Here is a 13,096-nt window from a genome sequence, read left to right as displayed (position 1 = left end):
GTGCTATGAAAAATTTAAAATAGTCCTTTCTTTTTAATTTAGAAGTCAGTTTACAGCCCCATATTATTCTACTCTTTTAAATGTGTCTGTAATATTTCGATCTCTCCCCTCTTTGTATCTGAATGTTCTTATCTATCCAGAGGCTTTTTGTATGATTTCCTCAGGATGTTTAGAATATGGCACGTCTTATACTCCTTTCCTTACCCGGTGAGTAACGAGCCCCCCTTTTTCTCTCCTTTAGCAGTTCCTTTCCGTTACATTTTACTATCACAAACTCCATGCTAAGGATGTATGCAGACTTGTCACAAGTCAGAGAATCAGGAACCTTACAGGAAGATCAAACTCAGTGTTTACAAAAATAAAAACTCTTGGTCAAATCTTGAATGTTAACGTCATTCTCGTACTGGGAAAAACATGGAGTACACAATTACGTAGGCTAAAAAAAGATCAATAACTTGATTCATACATAAAACAAAGATAATACATTAAAAAGAATGATTTCAAATATCGTTCATGTAGAAAATGTCTCTGGAAAGATGTGATTTTATCATAAAATTTGTGACCAATGGCACACACTGCGACTTGGTGTCCGGGGTTATGAAAGCAGCGCCTGTCTACGAAACAGAGCCAAACCGACTGGTCACCAGGGCCAGAACCCTTGGCCTTCATGTCCTGGGCATTGGCTCAGGCCAGGGGTGCACCTGCCACTGATAATACTCTGATTCCTAGCAGATGGATGAAGCTTCACTCCACACGGAAAGTTCCTTTCTTTGTCCTATATTATCCATACTAAAATGTCACACAGGAGGGATGTGAAGGAGCAAGCCTTTCACAGACCTTAGAATCTGATTACTATGCACTCTTGCTCAAACAAGGCAGGGAATTTAAGAAAATGTGATAAGACTTGCTAAATGGCCCCCAGGCATGGTGGCAGAACTGAATTAGAACAGAACCCATTTGGACCTCACTCTAGGGCACTTCAGTTTAGGGGGAACTGGCTATGGCAGGGGAAGCCCGGACTTTGTCCCATGCAGGAGGAAAGTGTCCAATCCATGCAAAACAGGCTCAGTGTTAGGAACAGGGAGGTCAGCTTTCTAAACTGAGGTTTATGAAGCATAGGCCTTACAGGATGCAGCCAGTGAGAGCTTTCAAATGGCCACTATCTGGGGAGGTGAGAAGAAGCCATAAAACATCTCTGAACAGCAGGGCATGGTGGTGCATGCCTGTAATTCCAGCACTCTAGGAGGCTGAGGCAGGAAGACTCCTTCGAGGTCCAGACCAGCCTGGGCTATACAGTGAGTTCAAAGCCAGCCTGAATTACATAGTGAGACTCTCAAAAAACCAAAACCGTCTCTGAATAATGAGTGCAGTGACCTGTTTTTTAAAATTTTTAATTTTATTATTATTATTTTTGTTTGTTTTTTGAGACAGGGTTAGACTGGCCTGGAACTCGCAGCAATCCTCCTGCCTCAGCCTCATGAGTGCTGGGATTACATGCATGCACCATTACTCCCGACAGTTTAAAACACCTTCCATGTAAAATAACCTTGGCTTCAGTATATTTAGGAACCACGTAGCCTGTAATCACTTTGGGGTGAATGGAAGTTTGGGTATAAATAAATACATCCAAAGCAAAACAAAGATGTGAACTAATACTTTAGTTTGGGGTGTTGGGGAAGTTAGATCACTGGGTCTGAAGGACAGGTCCGGGATGGATGCACTTGTATGAGAAGTACAGTGGGACGGGAGGAGAAGGGCAGAGAATGAGGGGATTAAGCAGCGCTTGAGCGAAGGCGTTCACATAAAGTTTTAACCAGGGACTGGATGGCGAGGCTCATGTGGCAAGGAAGCCCCCACTGGTGTATTTCCACGTGTGGGCCAGATGGCCAGAGGTGCGTGACACACACCCATTGACATGGGGAGGATGAAACACTGTGACCTAGAGTCCAAGGATCTGATTCTGTCTCAGGCGGTAACAAAAAGGATTCTTAAAAAACAAAAAATAAAGCAAGAAGTTGCCAAGTTGCTAGCAGCCTTCAAGTCGTTATTCTTGCAGGCGAGTACTTGCAGATGTTTACCTCCGTGAGCCACACCTTAAGAACAACCTGGGTGGGATTGTTAGTACTGGTCTCAGGAGGAGAAAGACAATGTCCTGGAGATGGCCTTCACCTTCTCATTCTTGTTTCTGTTAGGGAATCCCAATCCCAGGCCCTGCAGTTTCCGGGCACACCTTGCTGTCTGAATGTGTGGGGCTTTATCAGGCATTTCCGGATTTGCTCACCTTCCCAGACACCTGCTGAGAATAAGTGAGGCATTACACACCCTGGAGGCCTGCACTTTAAGAATCAGTTTAGCCCTCCAGGTGGGCACACCTGTTATCCCAGTACTCTGGGAAGCTGAGGCAGGAGGGTCTCAAGTTTGAACCCACCCTGGGAAACTTAGTGAGATCCTGTCTCAAAAAGTAAAGAGCTTGGCATGGTGGTGCAGGCCTATAATCCCAGCATAGGAGGCTGAGGCAGAAGGATCACTGCAAATTCAAGCCTAGCCTGGGTTACACAGTGAGTTCAAGATCAGCCTTTCCTTGCTGCCACAAGCGCCCCTTGTACTTGCCCAATTGCACAAGTCCAACTGCACTTGTTTTACACACCCCTTCTATCACACTTAGCACACTGCGACATAAGACCCGATTTCCCGGGCGCAACCCCTGAGCACAGGGCTGTCCAGTTTCCATGTCTGCTCACCGCCAGCCCGTAAGGTGCTGGAATAAGGCAGGCTGTCCATCCGCATTCGTCAGGCCGCTTGAACAGACTTCTCTGAAAGCTCGCGCACGACCGCCACGTCCGGACGGGGCAGAGACGCTGGGGCGGCGTGGATTCTAAAATTAACTCAGTTTCTTTTGGGGCAAGGTCTCAGTTTGACACGTAACTCCCGGCCTTTCCTTCCCGCAAGGAGCAGGTGGGATGAGGTGAGTGAAACCCGGGCCAGCTAGCGGTTTGAGACTCGGTTGCTCTCTCGCGCCCAGCCTTCGCTAGTTCACACCCCAGGCCACTGCTGCCGACACGCGAGCGTCTTTTAGGCCCCTTTCAGCTTCGAAAGGTCTGCAGGTCACTTCCGGAGCACACGGCAAGCCACACGCCGCGATTTCTGGTTTGGAGAATCTGGTCACCTACCCACAGAAGACATAGTCAGGCGACCTGCTTCTCTAGGAGAATTTCACGGTCCGAAGGAAGCATTCGGCAGTTGACTTTCTAAACGGGTTCACGGAACAGTCTTTAAATGAAAAACTTCAATCAAGAATAATATTACATTTTGGGGAGGAGGATTTTTAATACAGCATTTCCACCTGTGATATATTTAAATTCTAGGCCTTAGGCAGCAGTTTCAGAAAAGGGCTTCCTTCACCCTTTATTAGATACAAAACAAACAGTCTGCTGGGGGCGGGGGCGAGGCCTCTCTCTACCTCCTCATCCCTGAAAAATACGACTTGGTTCACTAATCCTGAGCTCACACACGCTACTTTTTTTTTGCATGGTGAACTCTGCTATTGACATCAAAATGCTTAGCACAATTGTAATTACCTGGATTATTTTGTCTGCACTCATCACCTGTCTAGTAGAGAATAGTGAACGGCCCCAAGACAGCTGGTTATCAATAAAGGGACAGCTGTCAATCTAAAATACGTTTCTTGTTTTTTTGTTTTCGTGTTTGTTTTGTTTTGTTTTGTTTTGTTTGAGACAGTTATCCGATGTAGCCCAGGCTGGCCTTGAACTCACTATTATGTAGCCCAGTCTGGGCTTGAACTGAAGGGCGATCCTCCTGCCTCAGCCTCCTAAATGCTGGGATCACAGGCGTGCACACCACACCCTGTGATGTTGTCCCGATCTCCAGTCCCTGGGACGCGTTGACAAAGGCAGGTTTTGCAATTTGGACAGCTCAGCCATCTTGACTGAAGTCTGTATGAGGGCAGCCCCGGCCTGCCATCCCAAGGTACTTCAACAGCGCTCTGAGTTGGGGTAGGGATGCGGCGGGTCTCCAGAGGCCTAGCCCTCCCTGGCCGCTGTCCACGCCGACCCGCTTGGGCAGCGCCGGGAGGTGCAAGTTTGCAGGCACTGTTTCCGCTGCATTCCTGCAGTCCCGAAGGAGGGGGAGACCGCTACTCCGTCAGAAGCTTAAAACTTTATTTCTCATTTTTCCTGACCTGTGGCACGGATTTCGCCTTCCAGCAGCAGCGATCGGGAAGGCTCGGGCCCAAAGCCGAATGGCTGAACGCGTGCATTTCTCTGCACACGGTGGCTGAGCAGCTCTCAGGCTCGCCTAAAAAAAAAAGTAAAGTGAAAAATAGACAAATAGATCCACAGCCCAGCCGCCTCTCCCATGTGCTCCGGCCGCCGCGGTGAGCCGGGGCCGCGATCGCGCCCAGATGCACCTGAACCGGTCCCGCGGGCGGCTCCTCGGCCGAGCGCCGGCCCCGCGGCTCCCGGCGGCGAGGGCGCAGCGGCGGCGGCAGCCGCAGGAGCGAGCGCGAGCTCCCGGCCGCGGCGGCGGCGGCGGCGGCGGCTCCGGCGGCAGCGCAGTTCCCCTCTCCCCAGCCTGGCTCCACGCGCACATGCGCACTGCGCCCGCAGCCCTGGACCATTTGTCAGGACTACTCGTGAGACGGAGAAAAAGCGAGCGAGAAAATTGGGGGGTAAGGAGCGGGCGATCGGGCGCCGATCTCCGCCGGAGCCGGAGCCGGGTCTGGGCCCGAGCCGCGCGGGGCTGTTTTTTCCGGCCGGGGATGAAAGTTGCAGAGCCCTGCGGGGGAAGGAGGCGCACCCTGCCCGGCCGGAGGAGCGGAGCGGGGAGCAGGCGCAGGGGCTTCTCCCCCACTTCCCGCGCCTCTGGGAAACAGCCGCAAACTTCGTCCCGGGAGGGAAAGTGGGCGACGGGCCCGGGAAGGGCTGCAGGGCCCCCGGGCATCTCCCCCGAAGTAGTGAGTGCGAGTGCGAAAGAGGAACAAAAGAGCGAGAAAAGAGAAAGGAAAAAAATGGGGGGAGGAGAGACTTGTATTTTCTCCCTGCGCGCACCCGGGCAGGGTGTGGGGGCCGCGCGGGAGGCGGCGCCGGGCCGGGCGCGCAGGCGGCGGACCCGGCGACCCCGGCCCGCGCCCCGCCCGTCACCGGCCGCCTCCGTGACTCGGGCGCGGGTGGGGAGCGCGGCGGCGGCGCGGGAGCGCGGGGCGCGGGTCCGGTGGGCGCCGCCAGCCTGGGGCGGGGAGCGCGGCGGCCAAGGCAGGGGCGGGCGGGCGCCACGCGGGGGCGGCGGGCCGCGATCGGGCGGCAGAAGCAGGCTCGAGCCCCGCGCGCCGCCCCTGCGGCCCCTCCGCCCGTGCGGCCTTTGTGCCGGGCGCGCACCGGGAGCGGGCGGCGGGCGCGAGAAGTCCGGGCGCGGGCGGCGCGGCAGTGGGAAAGAGGCCGAGCGGGCACTTTCTCCCCGCCCGCCCGCCCGCCGGGCCGAGTGTGCAGGCGCGTCCGCCCGCGGCGCTGCGTGTGCGCGGGTGTGAGTGCGAGTGTGCGCGGCGGCGGCGCGGGAGCGAGCGAGCGAGGCCTCCGGTCGGCGCGCACCCGCACCTCGCTCGCACGCACGCACACGCGGCCCGGGCCCGGCTCGGCGGCCGAGAGTTTGCGTTCGCCGCCGCCGCGCTCCTGGCCGGGGTGTGAGAATTTCCTACGGATCGGCTCCAATTTCCGCCATTTTGGGAAAGTTGCACACACACAAAAAAACCCGCAGCCTCCGGTCCATTCGTGCCCGAGGCAGAAAGTGCTCGGAGGCCGAGCGCGCGGGGAGGCGCGGGCCGCGGGCCGAGCCTGGAGCCCGCGCCGTCGCGGCGTCCGCCCCGTGCCAGTGCCGCTGCCGGTGCCGGTGCCGGTGCCGGTGCGGCGCGGCCGATCGCAGGCAGGGGCGGCCGCCTGCTGCAACTTGTTTACGCCCGCCTCGCTCTGGTCCTCTGGGAGGCAGCGGTGGGCGCAGGGCCGCCGGCTGGATCTCGGGTTCCGCGCGCTCGCGTCCCGGGCCCGGGCCGAGCTAGCCCGCGGCGGCGGGGGCGGCACCGGCGGGGCGGGGCGCAACTTCGGCGCCGGTGGGGAAACTTTGATCGCCTTCAAAGAAAACGGGGGGCAGGACTGGAGCCCCGATCCGGCGGTGCCAGCGCGGCCCACTGCGCGAGCGTGAGAGAAAGTTTCAGCGCGGGCGGGCCCCTCCCGAGACGTGGGAGCCGCGCAGGCCGGGGAGACCCAGGTAAACGGCGCTCCCTTCCCCTTCCCGGGCCCGGCCGCCGCCGCCGCCGCCGCCCCGCTTCCTCCCGTTCCGCCCTCGCCGCAGCCGAGGTATCTTTCTCTCTTGGAAGGGACCCCAGAAACGCCGCCTCTTTCCCTCTGCGGCTGCCTCGCGCCCTCCCCGGACCCCAGTCCTCGCCAGCTCGGGCCCCCCGGACACGGCCCCCCCACCCCCACCCCGGGAGCGCTCCGGGTGCGCAGAGGCAAACCGGCTTCAAGGGATTGTTCTTGGAGCGGGGAGGCTGGGACGTGAAATAAGAATTTGGGGGCGCGGGGCGCGGAACCCCCTGTGGGCCCCGATCGCTGTCCGTGACGGCCCCACGGGGGTCGGGAGCCCCGAGGCGCTGCGCTGGCGCTCACGGTCGCGTGGATTTTTGCGCAAGTTTTTAGAAAAACACCGACTCCACTAGAGAGCTTTTCTCCGGAAAGTTTCAAGTGCCTCAAAATAGCGATCGCGCAAAACTGGCCACGGGGAGACCTCTAGCGGTCGGACGCGTCCTAAGTTCGGAGGCCGGAGCAAAGTTTGGCCTTTACTTGTGGCTGCGCAGTCAGTTCCGACGTGGAGGCGATTACAGGAGGGGCGGGCGCCTGGGGTCCTGGGGAAGGATGCGGGTCAGAAATAAGTCTGGTAAATCGGAGCGCAGTGCATACTGAGGACCCGGCCCCGTCGTTCCCAACCGCTATTCTGGGTGTCAGAAAGCCGCTTTGCTCTCTCTCCTTCTGGAATTTGAGGTTGGGCATTCCCTGGTGAAGGAGCAATTGCATGTGTTCCCACGGATCCTCGCCTGTGTGTTTCATCAGTTTTTAATCATGAGTGAAAGAGAGTGATTTCATTTTGAATGTTAATAAAAGGACAAGATGAGATATTTAAAACTGAAAAAAGAAACCTTTTGAAGATTATTTACCTTTTATATGAGCTGGTCATTTTACTGTCTGGGAAATGTACTTTAAGACTCACGTTCCGTTTCTTAGCTGTATAGTTAATGTATATAGACGTCCCGTCTAGTTCTAAGGGCGTAATTTTGTTTTGTTGGTTAAAAAATCATGAACAAATACTTTGTATAATCTGTGACTTAAAAATTTAACACGTGGGTAAACACTGCTTACATAGTATCTATCCCCTTTTCTTTTTTGGTACCAAAGATCGAACTCAGGACCTTGTGCTTTCGAAGCAGGCGCAGTGCCACTGAGCTAAATCCCCGGCCCAATCCCCCTTTTTTTAAGGAAATTTTTTTACACCCCTTTCCCCTCAAGCCCTCTCCCCTCCCTACCTACAAAAACTTTATTTCCATTTTTCTTCTATTTTCACTTTTTTTCTTATCCCTTCCTTTCTGCCTCCCTCCTCCCTTGTTCCCCTTTCCATCTGAATATTTTCTTCCCATTTTCCAACATCCATTATACATCCCAGTCCTTATTTCCACATTCAGGTTCTCACACCAGAGAAACAATGCAGTATTTAAACATGTGTGTCTGATTTATTTCACTTAAGAAGACTACGGCTCAAGGTCCACCCATTTAGCTATAAATGTCAGAAGGTCATCCTTTATGGCAGAGTAGTACTCCATTTTATAAGAAAACCCCACATCTTCTTTATTCATATCTTCTTTATCATCAGTTGATGGGCATTTGGGCTGTTTCCAAGTTTTAGCTATTACAAACTGTGCTGCTATAAACATGGGTGTGCATAGATCGCTGTGGTATGATTCTTTTAATTCTTTTGGGAAGATACCCAGCAGGGAAATAGCTGGGTCAAGTGGAATCTCTAGTTTTAGTTCTTGGAGGTCTCTCCATAGTGATTTCCACAGTGGTTGCACCAGTCTACACTCCCACCAGCAGTGGAGAAGGGTTCCCTTTTCCCCACAATCCCTCCAGCATTTGTTTTATTGGTTGATTTCTTGATAATAGCCATTCTTTCTGGAGTGAGATGGAATCTCAGTGTTGTTTTAATTTGCATCTCTCGAATGACTAGTGATGTTGAACATTTTTTCATAAATTTATTTGCTGTCTCTAATTCTTCATCATTTTACAAGCTCACAGCAATGTATGTGGATTCAGATTTCCCCACCTTCTCATTAATGTTAGTTGCCTGTGATTATTTTTTTTTTCGTACCGGGGATTGAACTTGGGTCCTTCCGCTTGTGAGGCTGACAGTGGAACCACTGAGCTAAATCCCCAGCCCAGCCGTCTCTAATTCTTCATCTGAGAAATGTCTATTCATTTCAGATGCCCATGTTTGGGTTGGGTCTTTAAATCTGGCGTGGTCTGATATATTTTGAGTTCTTTATATATTCTAGATAGTAGACCTTTATCTGAATGGCGCGTAAACATAATATCTATTCTTTTGCCAGTGTGTATCCTGTAAAGTATCCGGGTTAATTTTAAAGATAAATACAATGAGGGAAATTCAAGTTGTACCAAATAATCCTGTAACTTTCACCTGCCTGTTAGACGATGAGAGAGATCTGTTGGGGCTGAATTTAGGATATGGGAATGAGATGAATAATTAAAATCAATTTCACCTCACCGGCACCAGTTTATTTTAACATGCAGAGCGATGTGTGGAGCGAAGCATGCCAGTGTTTGGAAATGTGAAGTGCTTAATTGTGGTTTGTGGACTTGAAGGCTTCTTTTGACGACAGTGATTGGATTTTTTACCTTTCCTCTTTTAAAATCAGTGCCAGGTCCTTACGAGGGAGGCTTGGGAGTGTACAGAGTTGTGAGGATCCCCTGACGTTTCTTTCTTCGCTGCTACAAGGTAAGATTTGCTTCGTGGTATAAATTGCTTGATACACTTGCAACTGTTAGAAGCTACATTTGAAAATCAGGAAGGAGAGTGTGGGTGGGGTTAGCAGAAACACCTAAATTTGCTGGGCACGGTGGTGCACGCCTGAAATCCCAGCACTGGGGAGGCCAAGGCAGGAAAATCACAGTGAGTTGGAAGCCAGCCTGGGCTACACAGTGAGTTCAAGGCCAGCCTGAACTACATAGCCAGACTTTGTCTCAAAAAAGAAAGAAACGCCTAAGTTTGTAGGGGTTGCTTTGAATGCAGGAATTTACACTAAAGTGTGTTTGAGGGTTGACTGAAACATTAGGGGACACGAGGTTTGTCTGGGTAGCCTTGAGACAGACATACTGAAAAGATTCTTAGCCTTTCAGCCTCTGTCTTGTCCTAAAAGCAAGTTGTTTTCTTCTTTGGAATGGAAAAAGCGGGAAAACTGGAAAAAGTGACTGTCAGTTCAGGTAACTGTTATATATATGGATATCCGGTGATATGGAAGATTCCAGAACTTCAAATGTGTTGGCGGTCTGTGCTAAAACTTCTGTAGCTGAAATTTAGAAGGAGAATTTTGGAGTATTTGAGTCAGTCCTCCGGCTTTAATTCGAGCAGGGCTGAGTCCTCCCGGACAGCTGTGCCGGGGTGGCGAGGCCCGGCGCGTCCGCCTCTGAACTCGGCTCCGGCTCCGGGGCATGCGGCGGCGACCTGGACCTGTGGGCTCCCGCACCGATTGCAGAAGGCGCAGCTCAGGCCACTCGGCCCAGACCCACGTGAAGGCGAAGCCGCCCTTCCTGGCGTGGGCAGGACTAACGCCTGGCGGCCCGCCGTGGCCTGGACGCCAGGCCGAGGGTATGAAACGCGCCGTGGCAGGTGTGTGCTGTGCTTTTCTGCCTGGGGCTCGGCTGGCCGTGTGAGGAGCTGTTTAGACGCGGTGGGTGAGTTGAACTCAGCGCCTGTTTCTCTTCCTGCGGGGAGGGCAGGCTGCAGTGGGAATCTGGGCTGGACCTCTTCACTTAAGGCACCACCTTGGGAGCCCTTTACCTCCTTCCGCTTAGATTTGTCATCTGGAAAATGAGAACAACTGTTCTTGCCTTGCTTCTTTTTGAAAAACAAAAGGGGGGGGTAAAATAAAATAAGATTTTAAGACTCATAAAGCAGTATTCGAGTGTGTGTTCGCTGTGTTCTCATTTTAGCCAGGCTTTATGAAGGGGAGGAGGTAGGCTGTGTAGGGTATGCTGATTTAATTCTTGCCTAGAATTTTTAGATTGGTTTCTGGTGTATGTCGTGTGTGTGTGTGTGTGTGTGTGTGTGTGTGTGCGCGCGCGCGCGCGTGTGTGAAAAAACTTCCAGCAGTATGTTTTTCTTGAGAAGAGTATCATACTTTTGATAATATCAGATCCTTGAACAGAGGGACTGAGGTTTAACATGGTGCTAGATGCAAAGCCTGAAATGTATGTACCCCCAATTAGTCATTTAATAAATAAAAAGAATAAATGACAGAAATACTTGAGAGCAATGCCTTATTGTGGAAATGTAGGGCAGTGAGAGTCAAAGGGAATTCAGGTACTGTAATTAATATTTTGGCAGCGGGAGTCCACCGAGAGAAGAGGCTAGCAAAGAGGTAGCTGGGGCAGTAGTGATTTAAACGAACTATAGGGCCAGAAACGATGCCTGCAGATGACTAGGTGTAGGGAAAATCCATGTCAGGGCCTTTCCCACTCCTTTTCTAGACCCCCTTTGCTGTTACATTTTATTTATAGCCAACTGTCCAAAATCTAGGTAGAAAAAAGTTACGAGTTCTGTTTGTCTTTATTTTCAACTCAATAATACTGAGCCTGGCAAAATAAACCTTGATGTGTTGTTTTTACTTCATCTCTCTTCCTTTGTAGAGTCTCTAATATTCTAAGAATCCAAAGCCCGTAAGTGGAGGAAAGAAAAGAAATATATGTCCTATTTAACTAGTCCCCGCATAAGAGAAGTGTTGGTTTTTGGGTAATTCCCACTGGTCAGTTTGATGCTTTGTTTTCCAAGAGTTGTATGCTGTTTCACCCAGCGCCCCTTACAACAGATGCAGTTAGAGTGGGAAATTCATAAGAGAAGTTACTTGATGTGCTACAAGACAAGGCTGCTCTTGGGGTCCCAAGGGTGGGTAAGTGGGTGATCCCTCCAGCAGCACTTCAAGGGACTTAATCTTACAGTGTTGAACCCTACAAGACTGGGTTTTGACCCGGTAGAGTTCCCTAGGACTAGCACAAGTCTGAGCTCTGTGAGGGATAAATTGCATGGCATTTGCACATGGGACAGGTAAAGAAGAGTAAGGGCTTTAGGCCAGTGAGTCAGGAAACATGGATTTGGGCTGCCTGTTGTAGGGCCTTGCATGTAATTATATATATGACAAAGACAGTGCATTCCTTATTATTATTATTTAATACTTGCCCTTTAGAAAGCAGTAAGCGACCCCTCCTCACTGTTAAGGACAGACTGACTCCTGTAAGTAGGGAGGGAGATGGATTGGGCTGACTCTTCCTCTTTGACCTCACAAGATCTGCCCTACCACTGTCCTGCTTGCTACTACCGAGAGACTCATTCCTCGAAAGGATTTGGGGCTCTTACGATATTCAAGGGTGATTAAAATACTCAATGAATGTTTACATGAAAAACTGACAGCAAAAGATACACTGACCCCCCTCAAAATAGTTCCCCTCACTTTGATCACATTTATTGCCTTGTTCGTGGTTTCTGAAGCAGTTCTGGAAGTCCTTTCGCGAGGCTGTCTTTATGAGGTGTGATCAAAAATGCAGTGAATGCTGCTGCTGAGTGCCACCTAATGGAAAGGGAGGCTGGTAAAAAGATACCAGCAGTGTGTCCTCGCCAGACCTGGTACCTCATGAGGTCAGGCTCTTCCCCAAAGTCAAAATGATCATGGAAAACAAATGTTTCAAATTGTTCAGGTAGCTTTGGGCAGTGGCAGTATCATAGCCAACGAGGTTTATCTGATGCACAATTATTGCTAATTGAATTGATTCAGGTAATTGAGACAGCTATGACAGCACATCTAAAGACACTCAGGAAAGAATTCTCCAGAACTGCTTCAGAACGTGGCAAGAGTGATGGGAGATGTGTGTTTGCAATGAGAAGGAGTATTTTGAGAGACATTAAAGGCAATGTGTCTCTTATTGTGACAATGTGTTAAAATTTAAGTATTCACTATTTTTCGATTGCACCTCATGAGTGAAGATAATTATTTATATGCTCATATATATATATATTTACCTTGATTGTTTTGTTTGTTTTTTTGAGACAGGGTCTTGGTATGTAGTTCAGGCTGTCATTGAACTCATGGCACACCTCCAGCCTCAGCTTCCCAAGTGCTGGGATATCAGGTGTGCACCATCATGCCTTGCTGATATCTTGAAATGTGAGGAATCTTTAAAAGATGTATTTTGTCAAGGGAATCATTATCCAGTGGAAATATTCTCAGGCTTTCTCTTTACCATGTAAAATTACTTCATTGACAGGTGTGGATATGAGTCAGACTATGAACCGGTTAGTATTGACTGTAGCAGTTAAGCACCAGTGAATGAAAGGAAGCACAGGGCCAGGTACCCTCGACAGAGACTTACATTTGATTGATGAGGCTAGGAAGTCCCCGCTTAGGAGATGGGGAGTTGGGAAGAAAGAACAGAGCATTTAGGTTAAGGGAGCTTGAGTCGAGTTGGGTGATTTTGAGTGAGAGGTTTGTTGCGTGGGCTCAGGTTTTCTCAAGTGGATTTAGACTTAAGGAGTTGAATGGTGATTGTAAAGATTGCATTTGTATTCTGTGCAATATAATAAAATACTCTTTCTGTGTCAGTCTTCTTTCTCTCATATATACTGTTGTAAAGCAGTGTTTTGTATTTAGGTAACAAATATTCACTGGGCATCTGTTTTATGAAAATTGATACCAGGGAGTGATTTACATAATCAACACCTAGAGCAGTGTTGAATGAACAAAGTGTTGGAGCTA

The 13,096-nt window shown here is 50.6% G+C and overlaps 1 protein-coding gene across 7 annotated transcripts in view; it reads left to right on the top strand.

The window, feature by feature from the left end:
• The first annotated feature begins 4,536 nt into the window (after window positions 1–4,536).
• L3mbtl3 (L3MBTL histone methyl-lysine binding protein 3) overlaps window positions 4,537–13,096 on the top strand; it is a 110,892-nt gene continuing 102,332 nt past the window's right edge. For 3 of the 7 annotated variants that reach the window (XM_013072727.3, XM_087190139.1, XM_087190140.1), the window contains exon 1: window positions 4,544–4,687. In XM_013072727.3, the coding sequence (XP_012928181.2) occupies window positions 4,607–4,687 (81 nt within the window). In that variant the 5' untranslated portion in view covers window positions 4,544–4,606. Of the gene's footprint in view, window positions 4,688–6,060; window positions 6,277–8,989; window positions 9,070–13,096 lie in introns of those variants that run through there. The other 4 variants (XM_087190136.1, XM_087190137.1, XM_004845974.4 and 1 more) reach the window with 4 other exon arrangements.

The sequence above is a fragment of the Heterocephalus glaber genome, unplaced genomic scaffold (genome assembly GCF_053883595.1).
Source record: "Heterocephalus glaber isolate CG9 unplaced genomic scaffold, H.glaber_assembly_v1.0 deba00001550, whole genome shotgun sequence".
In the NCBI taxonomy this organism is placed as follows: Eukaryota; Metazoa; Chordata; class Mammalia; order Rodentia; family Bathyergidae; genus Heterocephalus; species Heterocephalus glaber.
Note: the sequence above shows the minus strand (reverse complement) of the source record. Positions and strands in the feature narration are given on the sequence as shown.